The following is a 14,188-nucleotide window of genomic DNA, read 5'->3' as shown; positions in this document are numbered from 1 at the left end:
ATAGCCAAGGCCACTGTAGTGTAAGGAAGATGGGAAATTAACAAGAAGAAAGAACAGTAGTAATAACTCTGACATTATCCTTTTGGCTAACTTGCATCAGTGACAATTCAAACCTATTGCCAGCATCAAAACTAACTCCCGTTTCCATTATAAATGCATGCACACAATAAAAACCTCCTGATCAGCACAAATTCCATAACGTTTTCCACAAGTCCCTGTTCCTTGTTTTTTAGTTTCAGTGCCTCTATTGTTTGCTGCCTTGTCCCTGACTCCAGCAAAACCCAGAGATCCTGCATTCAACGACATCCCCAGCTTTTCCAAAGACAGATCTCAGCACTCACTGGGTATAGTCTTAGTTTGTCACCTGAGTTTTGGTCTCCTGGCATTTTGTAAATTCTGTCTGAAATGCCTCAGAGACAAACTGCGGGCACTGACGGTGAATGCTGGAGATGCATCACAATAAGGGAGGAATGCAGGAGATGTACAATGATGAAAGGATAAGAGGAGCACTGCCAGACTTCAGATCCAAAAAGGTAAAGTTGGAATTGACATGTCAAAGCTTGGAACAACAAAGTACGAGACAGACAGAATCTCTTTCTTTCTCTCTGTCTCAACGTCTCTCTTTGCCTCTCTACCCCACACACAGGCAACGCAGACCCCCGGAAGAGCTGAGAGCAGAATTATAGGGACGAGCTGTGTGTGTTTGTGTTTGTGTTTGTGTGTGTGTGTGTGTGTGTGTGTGTGTGTGTGTGTGTGTGTGTGTGTGTGTGTGTGTGTGTGTGTGTGTGCGTGCGTGTGCATGTGTGTGTGTGTGTGTGTGTGTGTGTGTGTGTGTGTGTGTGTGTGTGTGTTTGCATGCATGGGAAGAAAAGGGAGTGATGGTAAGAGAAATGAGATAGGGACAGAGGAAGAAGAGTCAAGTAAGAGTCAAGTCAATACACACCACACACACCTAACACCTCCTCGAGGCTCTCATCTCTCCCCACTGTCACCTCCGCAGTAGCTCTTGTGGCCTTTGAATTCCCTCGATCACACACACGCACACACACACATACCTACAGTATAGCTGTGTATTGCAGGGCGTGCCACTCCAGTGTGTAAAGCTGTTAAGCAGCAGCTGCTCCGCTAGATGTTTGGTTCCCTTGGAGCTGAAATATTGATCAGTTCTCAGGCAAGGCAGCGGAGTCTGCGCCCCCACCATCCCCATGTATAATTGAAGTGTATATCTCTTAGTGTGGCATGCAAGTTGGGAGAAGGAATTAAGCCCCAAGGTAAGCTGAAGGCCTGTCTGTGCTGCCATAGCAGCTCCTTTGTCCATCAATCACATGGCTTTTCACACAGGCGGGTTTCATAGGCTCGCTACATTTACTGTAGGAAATGCCATGACTTGTAAAAGAAAATAGAGAATGGAAGACAGAACATAACAAGACTCAAAATGGGTTTCGTGTTTTACTGCTGGTCATTTATCTGAGCACTTAGCGGTTCAAAGGAGGGCATACGAGACTCCTTTGGGCCATTTTCCATTGGGCTAGTGAGCATTGAAACAGGAGCACAATACAGTATGTTAAAGGATAAGACTAGTGTTGTCAACAAATTTCATGAAAAGACCAAAAATCAATGACATGTTGTTGTGTCTATGAAAACTTTGACTCCCCTACCCTGTCTGTCTAGTGGATGCTGTCAGCCCCAAGCCCATTTGTAACTTTTGAAGAAGTTAATCGTTAAAAAAGGTCACAGCATAGTTGCTGTTATTATTTTTGTTTTGTTTCAATATTTATTTTTTTTTTTTTTCCTTAAATAGCTGGGCATTGTTTTCGTTAGGAAACATTACTCAAACAGATATAAATAGATCGACTCAAAATAAACTACAGCACCCATGTTGAATAGAATGAAGGGACATGTCGCACAGTGTGACAGTGTGGCCATCGGTGTGATCTTAATAGTTTTGAACAACAACGGATCTCTATGGCACCAAGTTATAAGCTATATCAGGCTTTGGAAAAATATATTAATATATGTTATTGTAAAATGAATCTAATATTTCAATTTTATTCTTTAGGGCTGACATTGATACTAATCTAGTATTCCTAATTTCAATCTTCATATGAAAGGTCTAAATCTACCAACACATTTACCACCTGGATGGTAATGTTAACAATTTCCTGTTAATGTGTACTCAGAATGGAAAATATGTAATGAATGACAAATCGTATAAAGCACAGAATGCTGAAAGAAGCTGAATGTTGAATGGAGTGAAGACTGACAATGCTATCAAGACAGCCAATCACACCGGTCTGAAAAACATGATAACTGGTTCAGCTGTGTACTGTATAATACACAGTGCATTGCAGAGCAGAAATGTGTATTTAGATTCATATAAACATCACCTGCTGTTTACCATACAGCTCATGTAAGAGTTTAAAAACATTCAGATAGCATGTTTACAGCCCTGCACTTGGTAACAGCCAACATTTTCATACCAGGTGTGATGCATAAATCTCAAAATTCAACTGAGCACATACACGGTGAGGTAGTGCGATTGCTGTCAATAATTGACATCTGCGGTGTTGTGCATGTGTGTTTGTGTCTGTCCCTGAAGCCTTCCACATGTGAAAACAAGCATAATAATGAGTCTTGTTTTAATCAAGCCTCCCCACTTATGTAAATCTATAGCAACAGGTTGAAAAACCCATAGGCTACAAAGTGTAAGCCATGCAGACAAAATTAAAGGTGATAATTGCACCATTACAGCAAACACCACCCACACAGCTACACATTCATGTAGTTATACTAATAAAAGGTTCACTTAATCAAATAATAACGCACTGCCATGTTAAAAACAAATAGTGTGTCAGGTTGTTTTGTAAATGATTGTGACTACGTTAATCATTCTAATTAGTACATATTAGCATGCTAACACATTAAACTAAGATGGTGGACATGGAAAATATTATACTTGCTGAATATCAGCTCGTAGGTATCATCATGCTGACAGTACAGCATCAATCCACCATATACTGTGCATGGTCACATCCGTAGTCAGTGGCTCCACTGTCTCTTTTACTGCAGGATGCCTGACATCAAAAGTCACAACCCCTCCAGATGTTTTTTCTGCCTGAGCTACCATAAGACATGATTCTGAACAGCAAATACTAAGTGGACCTTCTGTTTGAATTGTTTTGTTCAACTACTTTAATTTCCAAGGTCAAGAATGAAAACTGGTGCTTCAGGGTGCTGTGCTGCACACCCTCAAAGTTTTTTTCTGTTAACTTGACTAATTGCACCTCTGCTAAGGTTGATGTTGGGCAGAAATATGCTGGAAATGACGTGATGTCACTGAAGTGACACCTGTGTGGGTGGACCATGGGAGTGCAGGGAAATTAACACAGCTATTGAACAGATTCTTAACATGACTTAATTATGTCGCTATTTGTGGTTTGATGGTATTAGCCTTACTTTTTCCAATGTTTAACAGTTAATGACTTCCGGCGGCAGAAGGACTCTAAACTCTGAACTTGAACACAATTCATTTATTTCACAGAAGGCATTTCCAGAATGTAGCCTTTTGCTAATGATACATTCGTAAGCATTGCATGACCATATTGTGGAGCAGTTTACAATCTGTGGACTGCAACTATAGTGAACTTTAAAGCAAACAGGCTCAAATGTATGGGCTAAAACAGTGGGCTCACTTTAACAAAGTGAAGAAAACCCCAGCAAAGGTTAGGCATGCAAAACATCTGTTGCAAAGACAATAACTGTTTTTTACTTTTCTTTTAGATAATCTTCTTCTTTTATGTACAGGAATATGAATATTATTAATAAGAGTACTTTGATGAGAGTACTACTTATCAAAAAACAGTGCACAGTACCACTATCAATAATGGGTAATTATATATATATAATTACATGCTTATAATTAATTAATCTAAAGTAATTGCATATGTAATCCGTCACATGCAGACTAACTCGGTCTGCCACTGTTCGAGGGTGGCTTGATGACACTGGCTTCTCACAGTAGCCTCTAAGCCCACTGCTAAGTGCTTTTAGTTGAGGTGATAATTCAGGCTTGAAGTGCTCTGATGGTACAGAAATTCCTTCCTACAGAAAATGACCAGAACGATGATCCTATCAACAGTTTATTGATACATTATTTTTTCTGCAATTAATAAAGAAAGTTATTCTGTTATTTTGAAAACACTAGTTTATAGCATATTTTGAATTACTGTCATATGGCACCTAGATTGCTAGGTTTTAACTTAGGGGCACTTATAGGCTACTCAGAAAAGCCATTAACTGGCATGTGGTACTATAATACAGAACCTCATAACTGACCATCTTGTACTATATTTTGTCACTTTCAGGGCTCCATGCTAAACATTTCAAATGTTGATTCTTTTCTGGTGGATGAAATAAAAAGTGGACAAGAGAGTTAGGTAATCTCACCTTTCTCTAAACACAGGAGAAAAGGGCAGAGCTTCCTCCTATGTGACAGCTGAATGGACACGCTTGAATAGATCTGAATCATGTGTGCAATCATACGTGATAGGCTGCAAAACACTGTGTACATAGCACACAATAACAAATATACCAGAGTTAAGTCTTCCTTCAGCTGAGCCAGCCTTTCTGGAGTGTGTGTCTCATTTTAGAGAGCGAGGCAAAACTGGGAGGGGAGCAGGCTTTAGCTATAGCTTCATTACAGCACTGACAGCTTAAATTTGGCAACCCATTGTACGCTTTAAGGAGAAACTTATGCTTTACAGGATGAATGTGACTACTGTCTGCCACGTTTTCGTTACTCCAAGCCCAAGTTTGAACCATATGGGATTCTTCACTTTGAAACCAGTTTGCTCTTTAGAGAACAACTATTGTAGAAACAAAAGCGGAGGAATTGCATGACTGATGTTCAAATGTTTTCCCATCGGTGAAGGATTGTCTTCTCCTGCTTTTCAGAGCTTTGAATTCATGTAATAAGGCTGTGTGTGTGTGTGATGGTGCGTACGGTAGTGAGGGGTTTAGTTTTTCACCACGTTATGGGTTAGGGTTGGTGGGGGGTGAGTGTGTGTGTGTAATTTCTACTTGATTCTGTGCACAGCTACCTACGTCACGCCAAACAGCATTTGGAAGACCTAGAAAAACAGAGGTTGCACGGACAGGAACAAAACTTGGCCTTTTCTCCAAAGCCCAGCTGTCGGCCTGATAATGTTGCACATATGAGGAGAAACCACTGGCTCCCTGTGAAGGCAGGGAGTTCAAATGGAGTGATCACAGTGAGAGACAATGCAGAAAGATGCACATTTTTGTCTGCCCCCTCCAGTCTCTCAACTCCTCCATCTGTGCTGTCTGTAGCACAACATTGCCCTCTACTGGCCAGAGCTTACACTTGCTTAGACTGAGTATAGCAAGGAGAGCTACCCTGTAGAAATTATCCAAACAGCTGTCAAACAATCTGAGTCATGATGTGAGAAAACTAGCGACTGGGGAGAAAGTGTAAGTTTATTCTGAGTGATTTGGGACGTACTGGACTTTGTGCCAGAATAAATAAAGATACTAAAAGACAAAAAGGGATATTATTCATAAGCTGTAGATTCTCTTTGGTTTCTAAAATGTATTTTTAAAAAGGAACACTACACGGCTTCCCCTGAGTATCAGAAAGCATTCAAAACAGATGTACAATAACCTAAATTTCCCCCTGCGCACCCAAGCGAACAGACTAACTAAAGGTCTAAATTTTCAGTATGATTTCCCCTGATTGGTCTATACTTGCTGCATCCCATACATAAAAGCAGCAAAATCCATCAAAGCAGTGACAAACCTAAGAAACTGTCCTGAAATGTGCAATCTACGTTCAAAAGGAAAGCCCAACATGAAAGACTTGACAACTCAAAAACAGCCTGTAACTTGGCAGCGCACAAAAAGCAACAGACGTCGTCATGAACAAGACGTCTTGCGTCTGCTGGTGGAGAGAGAAACACAGAGACAAAGCAAGGAAATAGATTTAGTAAGAGCTCTCTCTTTCTTTCTTTAATCACTTTGCATCTTAGCTTTTCACCTGATATTAAAACCAATCCATCATGGCTGACTTGGGGGGAGGTGGGGGCCTTGCAATTTTCACTGCGCTCCTGTAACTCAGGAGAGGATCCCCCCTCTGACATTATTTGGATATCAAACAGCAATTTGCCACTCATAAACACCAGCATGAATGTGAGTGCATCGGGCCAAATCCAATAAAAAAGCTGGTGCAGCTCTTGCGGCACGACACAGAGAGGGCCAGGCCCACTTTATCATCCTGATAGGATATGATGTGGTTTATATTATTACCCTGGATGGATAATGGGATTAGGATGCTTATTGGGATACCAAGTGGGTTTTTATACAGGCTATGACTATAATGGTGGATCAAAGTAAGGCCATACACTGTGAGAGATTGTTCGATCAAAAGAACATCAGGCAAAAGAAAGGACAGAAAACAGATGGTGACAAAACTGGAAATCAGAATGTGCCATAGCTGTGACTCATTGGTGTCTCTGTAAAAAAAAAAAAAAAAGGACTTATGCAACACTGCATTTATCAGCCAGCTACAGCTCACGGTATTCTTTCCATTAAAAAGACTTTCTCAAAACAGCTTGTACAACAGCTCACACTGTAAGCAGATCAGGCATCCTCAGCATTGCAAGCTACTGAGGAGCTCAGCGGTGCTCTGACGCAATCATAAAACAGTGGGTGACTGGCTGCCATCCGGGATGTACAGAGACCTTCAGATGTTTGATTGAGAGTGAACACAGATATCCAGATATCTGTTCAAAAAGTATCAGAATGACTTGGAAGAGATAGTAAACATGATGCTGGGAGACACATTTTCAAGTGATAAGACTACATAGAGGTACACAGATGATGACCGTTTCACAAGAAACTCCTCTGGCAGGCAGTTAGACTGCATTTTTCAACTGGTTCAAAGTTCAAGTCATGCAATAGCAGGAATGCCTCCTCAAGTGTTGTCTTGTGCAAGAAGATCCCGAAGAAACATCCAAAAGCATGGCTGCTGTCCTTTATTTCACCCAGACTTCTGGCTTTTCATTACCATACAAAGGGGTAAGAGACCAGAAGGGACAAATATGTGCTGCTGGATGTTGTGTTCAGTCAGCCTGAAGGGCAGGTCTGGATGGAAAGATCGCTGCCAAATGTAGTGGACTTGCATGGAGCAGGGGCAGTAAAAGCCTTATTTGTTTCCTCATTCTTCCTCCTTTCCTGCACAGGTATAAGATGGTAAATGCTGAAGTGTTTTTCTATTGTTTTACTTACACTGACATTTAATGTATCTCCACTATATGTCATTTCAAAGCACTTTGTGTTGACTATTTCAGATCCCTGCTTTCATTTGTTAAATCTAAGGGAAAGTGGGGCATACCAATACGACCTGTCACTGGTTTTGAGGGCTCTTTTAGGTTGCACTTTAGTTTACTTTTTGCCAGTTGTCCTGTTTCCTGAGGACCCAAGGGACTCATTACTACCAGAATAGGGCTACAACCAGGACCAGAAGGGCTCACTAGTTGTTTCGTATATTTAGTATTCATCACTGAGAGGCTTTATAGCTCAGTATTTTACCTTTAATACATCAGCACTGTATCACAACCTGGCATGGTCATACTTGTAACCGTGTTTACTAATTCACTTGTCAGACAATTCCTGAATTAAATGAAAAGCTGATCTTTTTTAGACTATTCCATTATCATAAGTTCTCGTACGGTTGCTTGTATTAAGACATTTAACATTTGCAAAGTTTGGCTTCTTTTGTTAAGCTAAACAGTACATTTTGTGGAAAAAACATTATATCAAAAGGTATTGTTTTCATATCTCGCTTTCATATTGGCAGTTGTTTCAAAGGAAATTACGACAAAACCCATGACATCCAATCTCAATCTAAAAAGTTGTTGCTGCTTCTTTAAGCACTGTTAATCACTTTCACATTATTGCACAGAAAAAACTCAACTGTATACATTATGTTACTGGAGTCAAATATAGCATAGTGCCCATAAAGCAGCTGTATAAACTAAAAGAATGGCATCAACTTTGTCAATGCATTTATCATTTCGAATAAAATACAACATTAAGTGACGAGATGTTACTGCTCTTGTAGGTTCAACTCTCTCTGGTCTTACTTTGGTTTTTGAATACTTCTTCTTTACCCCAGGTATTAGCATGATGGCCGAGACTAAGCTGACGGAATAAAAAAATATTAGACAATCGATTAATAATAGCTCAATTTATGTATTTACCTGCTGAAACAAGACTTAGACTAGTTCTGTGCTGTTCTTGACCAGTGTCCTGCTGTGCATCACACTACTTTTTAGAAGTAGTGTGGTGCCATAGGTTTGCCCAGTAAGATATCATCTCCTCACATCTGACTAGAAAAGCTCCACACTGCACAGTGACATGTGAGGCCATGAATTTTAGCTTAACCTACTGTACAAGCCACTAAATCAGCATGGATATGACAGACCGGAGGGTGCCGAGCTAAACAAAAGAAGCTCTTTCAAGCTGAATGGATACCATGACGAAAATCAGATTTGTGGCACATTTCAATATCAGTGTAGTATATTTTGTCTTTTGTGTCTCAAGACCTCTGTAGCTACAGCATGCTCTTTAGCATTTTCAAGAAGTAATTGGAAATTTCATCATCAAAGCACATCTTTCAAAGAGTACATCACACAGTTTGACCTCAAAAATGGTTTCTTTGTTCCCTTTATCTAATGATGATTACAGAGGAGAAAAGGCTCAAAGAACAATGGTTGGGGAAAGTAAAGAAATTTTAAAAATGCAACAAAGTCAGACAGTGGACTTCTGCCTAACTCAAATGCCACATTTGACTGAAACTGCAGGCCAACTTCATTCACATAGACTCGCAGAGAAAAGTTTATTACTATTATAATCCCCAGTCAATAAAACCAGTACGTCTTTAGTGTTGCTTCTTCAGAGGAGCACAACTGCAGAAGAAATATTACAACTCCCAAAAGAGGAAATTAAAACACAATAAATACTACAGTGAGAACATGTAATTGCACCAAATTTACCTCCAAACCATAAAAGATTTGCGCCCTAATGGGTAGAGTTGCCGCTTGATAATGCAGCCAACGAGCACTGCTTTCAGCAATACAATCTGTGTACAAACACTAACATGATGCTGAAAGTGATGACATGAGGAAACAAAACTAAAATTATCACCACATCACAGGAGGAGCTGAGCTTCAGGCTCACAACAAGCAGTTGACTTCACAGTGATTTTGTCAGAAAAGCAACTTCCTAAAAAGAAAAGCATACAGTTTTTTGTTCGTTTCTGATCAAGTAATTAGTCAGCTTCTTCGTCAATTAATCAATCGTTAGCGTAGGTTATAAAACGTCACGCTAATAATAAATGTCTGTAGTTAGCTCAATATGATGGTATTAAATAGTTAATGTTTTCTCACCAACAGTCCAAAATCAAAAGGCTGCAAACTCTTTTTGCAGATCCTATAAAAAGCCAGTGTTTAAAATAATTTACCAATGATGAAAATAGTCAATCAATTTTCCGTCACTTGAAACATTCATTAGCACACTAATCAATTCAGCATTACATGCATTACCAAGTAATATTAATTAGAAAGAGCAGTAAAGCTCCCCACTGTTCATGTATGAGAAGCCTTGTTTTTTCCAACTGTTTGATGATGCTGCAGTAAGAGTAGGTTATAGGGATTCCTCTTGTGAATATTGGGAATTAATACGGGAAAGCAGACTCTACACAAATGATCAAGTACACTAAAAAAGTAGTAGAGTGCTTAAGTAGAAAGATGTACTGCGAGCATCCTCCATGTCAGAAGGGGTTAAAAACAAACAAACTAAATTGTGATAACACTGAGCTCTAAAAGCCCTCTGACCCAGTTCTGCAAATCTTCAACAAACCACCATAATGCACTGAAGACTCTCTGTGAAACCTTGTACAATGAACAAATTGTAACATTTGGTTGGGATGCCTGGCTGCCTGCGCCTGCCTCAGCGTGCTGCACTGTAATTCAGTCTGAAGCAAAATGTGGCCACGGCCAAAGGCTCCACACAACTTAGTTGTGATGTTTAAGGTGATTGATGGATGCAGTTAAGCCTAATGGTCTATTTTGAATTCACTGCGCTTCTCACAGTTTTTGTGTACCTGCTGCAAACAAAACTGGTGCTGGCTCTTAGCAGGGCTGCCGAAGAACCTGTCGCTCGTGAAAGTCGAACATATAATGATAGTGGCAGCGAGATGGCACAAATACTTGTTGTTGTTTACTCATGAGGATGAGCAGAGAACTAATGAGTTGCAGCTGTGAACGCATTAAAGAGGGCAGAAATGCTGCGATGAAAACCACTGGAGTTGAAATTCTCCTACCCGGCACATGCAGATTCACAATCAATCAAATCCATTCAATCACATATGTTCAGTGGGAGTGTGAAAACTGAGATGAGATGAAATAACAAAACATAACAAATTCTCAACCATGTGAGACTGCCCGCATTTTACAATTATTCGCCACTGTCATGGTTTTGGGTTATAGTTTAGTTATTTCCTGTTTTATGTTGAAAGTCTCTCCTCATGTTTTGTTTTACATTTCCTGTCTTTGTCTTTTTCCCTGCCTTTTTTCTTTTCACCTATGTATAATTTGTTAATTAGTCCCTGTGTATTCAAGCCTTTATTTCCTCACTCTTTGACAATTCATCTGTGTTACCATGTCTGTTCTCCTGTTTTCTCCTCATGTTTTACCTGCATTGTTGCCTGTGTGATCCTGGCTGGTACTTAGTTTACTTTTATTCTTGCTGTTTGTTGACTGTCTTTGTTATTTGGACTACAGCTGTGGTTCATTAAAGCTTGCTTTTTGTTAGGTCTACCTGCCTTGCCTTGGTGTCTTATGTTTGGGTCCTTTTATGATAAACCTCAACAGCCACGCAACAAGTGAAAGGCATGAACAAGATGCTTTCATGGTTTAATTAGTCCTTCCAATTATTATAGAAATGCAAAGCCAAGCACAACTGCTCAAAGCACACTGACTTCCCCAGTACCACTAAACCTGAACTGTGAAACAAGCGACTTTTTTAATTGTCCAACACAACCTTGGTCCAGTCACAAAGATGTTCTCATTTATCTTAGCTTATTAAAACTCAGGTCAGAGTTCAGCTTTTTACAACTTTGGCTGAATGGATATGATCTGCCAGCCAATAGAAACACTCATGCATTGTGTTTGGAGATAGAGAAGTTATCATTTTAGCATGTTTCCTGATGCTCAAACACTGTTTACATTAAGTCATCTCTGATCAATATTCATTAATTACTCTCATAAGAAATGGGACATAGCAACCCTTTTCTGGGGCTGCCTGAGGGACATTTTTTGTAGTACAGAAATGTAATGTGACTGTACCTTCAGGACCGTGTGTGTGTGTGTGTGTGTGTGTGTACAGAATGTGCTTGACTGACATCTGTCTAACATCTGATATTAGTACTGTTGCATTTTGTAGGCTGTGATAGCTCTCCCTTTAATATATCAGGCCATATTGGGTCATTGCAGGCAATTTGGCAAAATCACTAAGCAGACTGCTTTATTGCAATATTGGATTTTTGTCAGATTTTTCCATTAATGTGATGAATTACCGCGCCTTTCCACCCCTTTTTTGGTATTTCTTTTTCTGGATTAGCCAAAACAAAATGTGGTCCTATTTCTATATTTATAATCCAGGAAATCTATGTAACGATTTACATATTCATAATGAAATATGTATTTTAATTTATATACAGTATATCACGATAGAGTATTATCGCCCATCCCTAGTAGGGTTGTTTGCTTATGCTGATGGATGCCTAACAGCTAAATCTGATCAAACAACACCCAAACAGTCCTGATGAAAATGTTTATTAAAAAACCTATGGATGTTATCTTTCGAAACTTTGTTGAACTGGTATTGTGCTTCTTTAGTCATGACTATGACTACTGACTACTAATGTTATATTGAAATACTTTTAAACCTTTTAAAGTATTTACCTCTAAACTGCAAAACTCACTAAACTTTTGTCATTTGTAGCAGGTGCCTGATTACCAATTGATTTACTATTCATCGTGTATCATCTATGTTTTGATTATTTTTCAATTCCTCATGGTAATTAAAGCAATACGATATAGCTGCAGTGGTATTGAATGTACAGAAGCTATATCAAGCTGTATCACAATCAGCTTTTCAATCCACGGCTGCACAGATATCAACGTTATAGGTGGTATGGGTTTAGTGACTTATTCTGTACCAGCACTGTGTGCAGGTTGTTAAAAAACTTGGCCTTTTTGTTTTTCTTTTTGCTGTGGTATCAAGGGAGGCATTAATAGTTTCTTTATACTGGTATTGTGTCGAAGTTTAAAATTCTGGTATCGTGTGACCTTTTAAAACAATGCAAAAGTTAGTTTTGTACTGTATCAACAATTTTCTTCTGAAAAATCGTCTGTAATAATTCTCATAATTTGTTGCTTCGCATTAAAATGTGTTCTTCTTCAACTTGCAGGGTGAGAAAATGGACAGGATCACTTATAACATGGGGCTTCTTGCAAGATGCAATTGGAATCAATCAGAGCAGTTTGTAACTCACTGTGTTTCTGCTGGCAACATTCTCAAGAGCGAAGCAGAACACAGTCCAATCATCACTGCTAATTTAAAGCTTTGAGTGGTGGAGCTTGTGAGTTGGTTTTAATTCAATAATGGCTGTGCTAAATTAATGTAATTTATGCCTGAATGGGCATTGATTTTACTATATAATCATCAACCCGCTGCTCATCAAAACAACATGAGAGGAGTTTAAACACACAGAAAATCACAGCTGCGTGAATTCTTATTTCAGCTGAATGAATGTTATATTAAATCTACCTCATTGAAGGAGATCTTGCTGTTTTTCATCCTCTGAGGTTGACTCTTCCATGTTTTCCCAAAGAAGTGCAGGTGATTTTTATCAAACAGGGTCACTCGCAGCTGGTAGGTCACATCTTGTTCACCCTCTGACACCTCCTGTGGGTAAAAAGGGAAGACACCCACAGTAGATTAGTTCATCCTCGCCATAAAAGATATATCCTAAAATAAATCCTTAAAGTCTTCCAAATGTTTTGCCCAACTTCTCTGCAAGCATCCCTCGGTGTGCTCCATTCACATGTGTTTACCAATTAACACTTTGTCCACAAAACTTTTTGGACAAAGGAACAGAGGCAGCAAGGGACAATTGTGCGTGTAAAAATGACCTGTAGCGGTGTTTGATGGGTTAAGTGTAACCCGAATTTACAAGAGGATACATAGCATGCTGGCAATGTTTTTTTCAACTGGTCAACGTAATTGACAGATCGATAAAACGCAAGTTCAGCTTCAATTATAAAAGTTTTAGACGGAATTTCGCGAGTTGTCTTCAGATGCACTGTGACGTATCATAAAATACAGTAGGGGCTAGAGAGTGTCATGTCAGGGCTTTATCATATCTTTGCTATGTAATGACAACCCAAAGTCAGTGGACTACTCCACAAATTACAAACTACACCGAATTTCGGTGCGTTTAACAACCATGAGCAGAACTGTTCCTAGGTACATTTCTACCGTGCATTTAGCGTTAGCTGTGAGCTGTCACCTGCGGGAGGTGAGCTGCGGTGAGCCGGTTGAGGCTGAGCTGGAAGCAGCGGGACTGGGTGAAGTGGCTTTCCACAGCCAAGTGGACTGTCTGACTGGGCGGTGGGACCAACCGACTTCTCTCAAACACTTCTGTCCAGCCGTCCGCCATGGTTGACATATCTTCTGTCTTCACCATATTCTCTGGTCAACAGAGAAATGACAATTGAATTGTACAAGACGTATACATGTATAAATGCAGCGTAAAACAAAGTTATTCATGTAAATATTATTTTCTGTCCGTTCAGATTTTCAAAGCTGCAGCCGCCATATTGAAATCGGATTCTACTACTTCAGCGGAGGGGTTACCGGGTAAATCAACGACTTCACCAAGAGTATATACATGGGTGAAAAGATTAATACACATAGTCAGAATTGAACGAATGAGGAAGTTGCTTATGCAAATAATAGCTTTATTCCCAAACTTAACATCTAAATAAGATTTTGAAACCGTTGTCTTAAACCTGTACACCTTTCATTTGGTATTTCCCATCGCGCT

At 39.6% G+C, this 14,188-nt stretch overlaps 1 protein-coding gene across 1 annotated transcript in view; it reads right to left on the bottom strand.

Moving 5' to 3' along the window:
* Positions 1-13,961, bottom strand: part of nphp4 (nephronophthisis 4) — a 165,990-nt gene extending 152,029 nt beyond the window's left edge. The window contains exons 1-2 of the mRNA XM_084367532.1: positions 13,652-13,961; positions 12,910-13,047 (exon numbers count right to left, since the gene is read on the bottom strand). Coding sequence (XP_084223658.1) covers positions 12,910-13,047; positions 13,652-13,828 — 315 coding nt within the window. The 5' untranslated portion in view covers positions 13,829-13,961. The remainder of the gene's footprint in view (positions 1-12,909; positions 13,048-13,651) is intronic.
* Positions 13,962-14,188: the final 227 nt, after the last annotated feature.

Source organism: Pagrus pagrus (genome assembly GCF_965226575.1).
Source record: "Pagrus pagrus genome assembly, chromosome: 11".
Classification (NCBI taxonomy): Eukaryota; Metazoa; Chordata; class Actinopteri; order Spariformes; family Sparidae; genus Pagrus; species Pagrus pagrus.
Note: the sequence above shows the minus strand (reverse complement) of the source record. Positions and strands in the feature narration are given on the sequence as shown.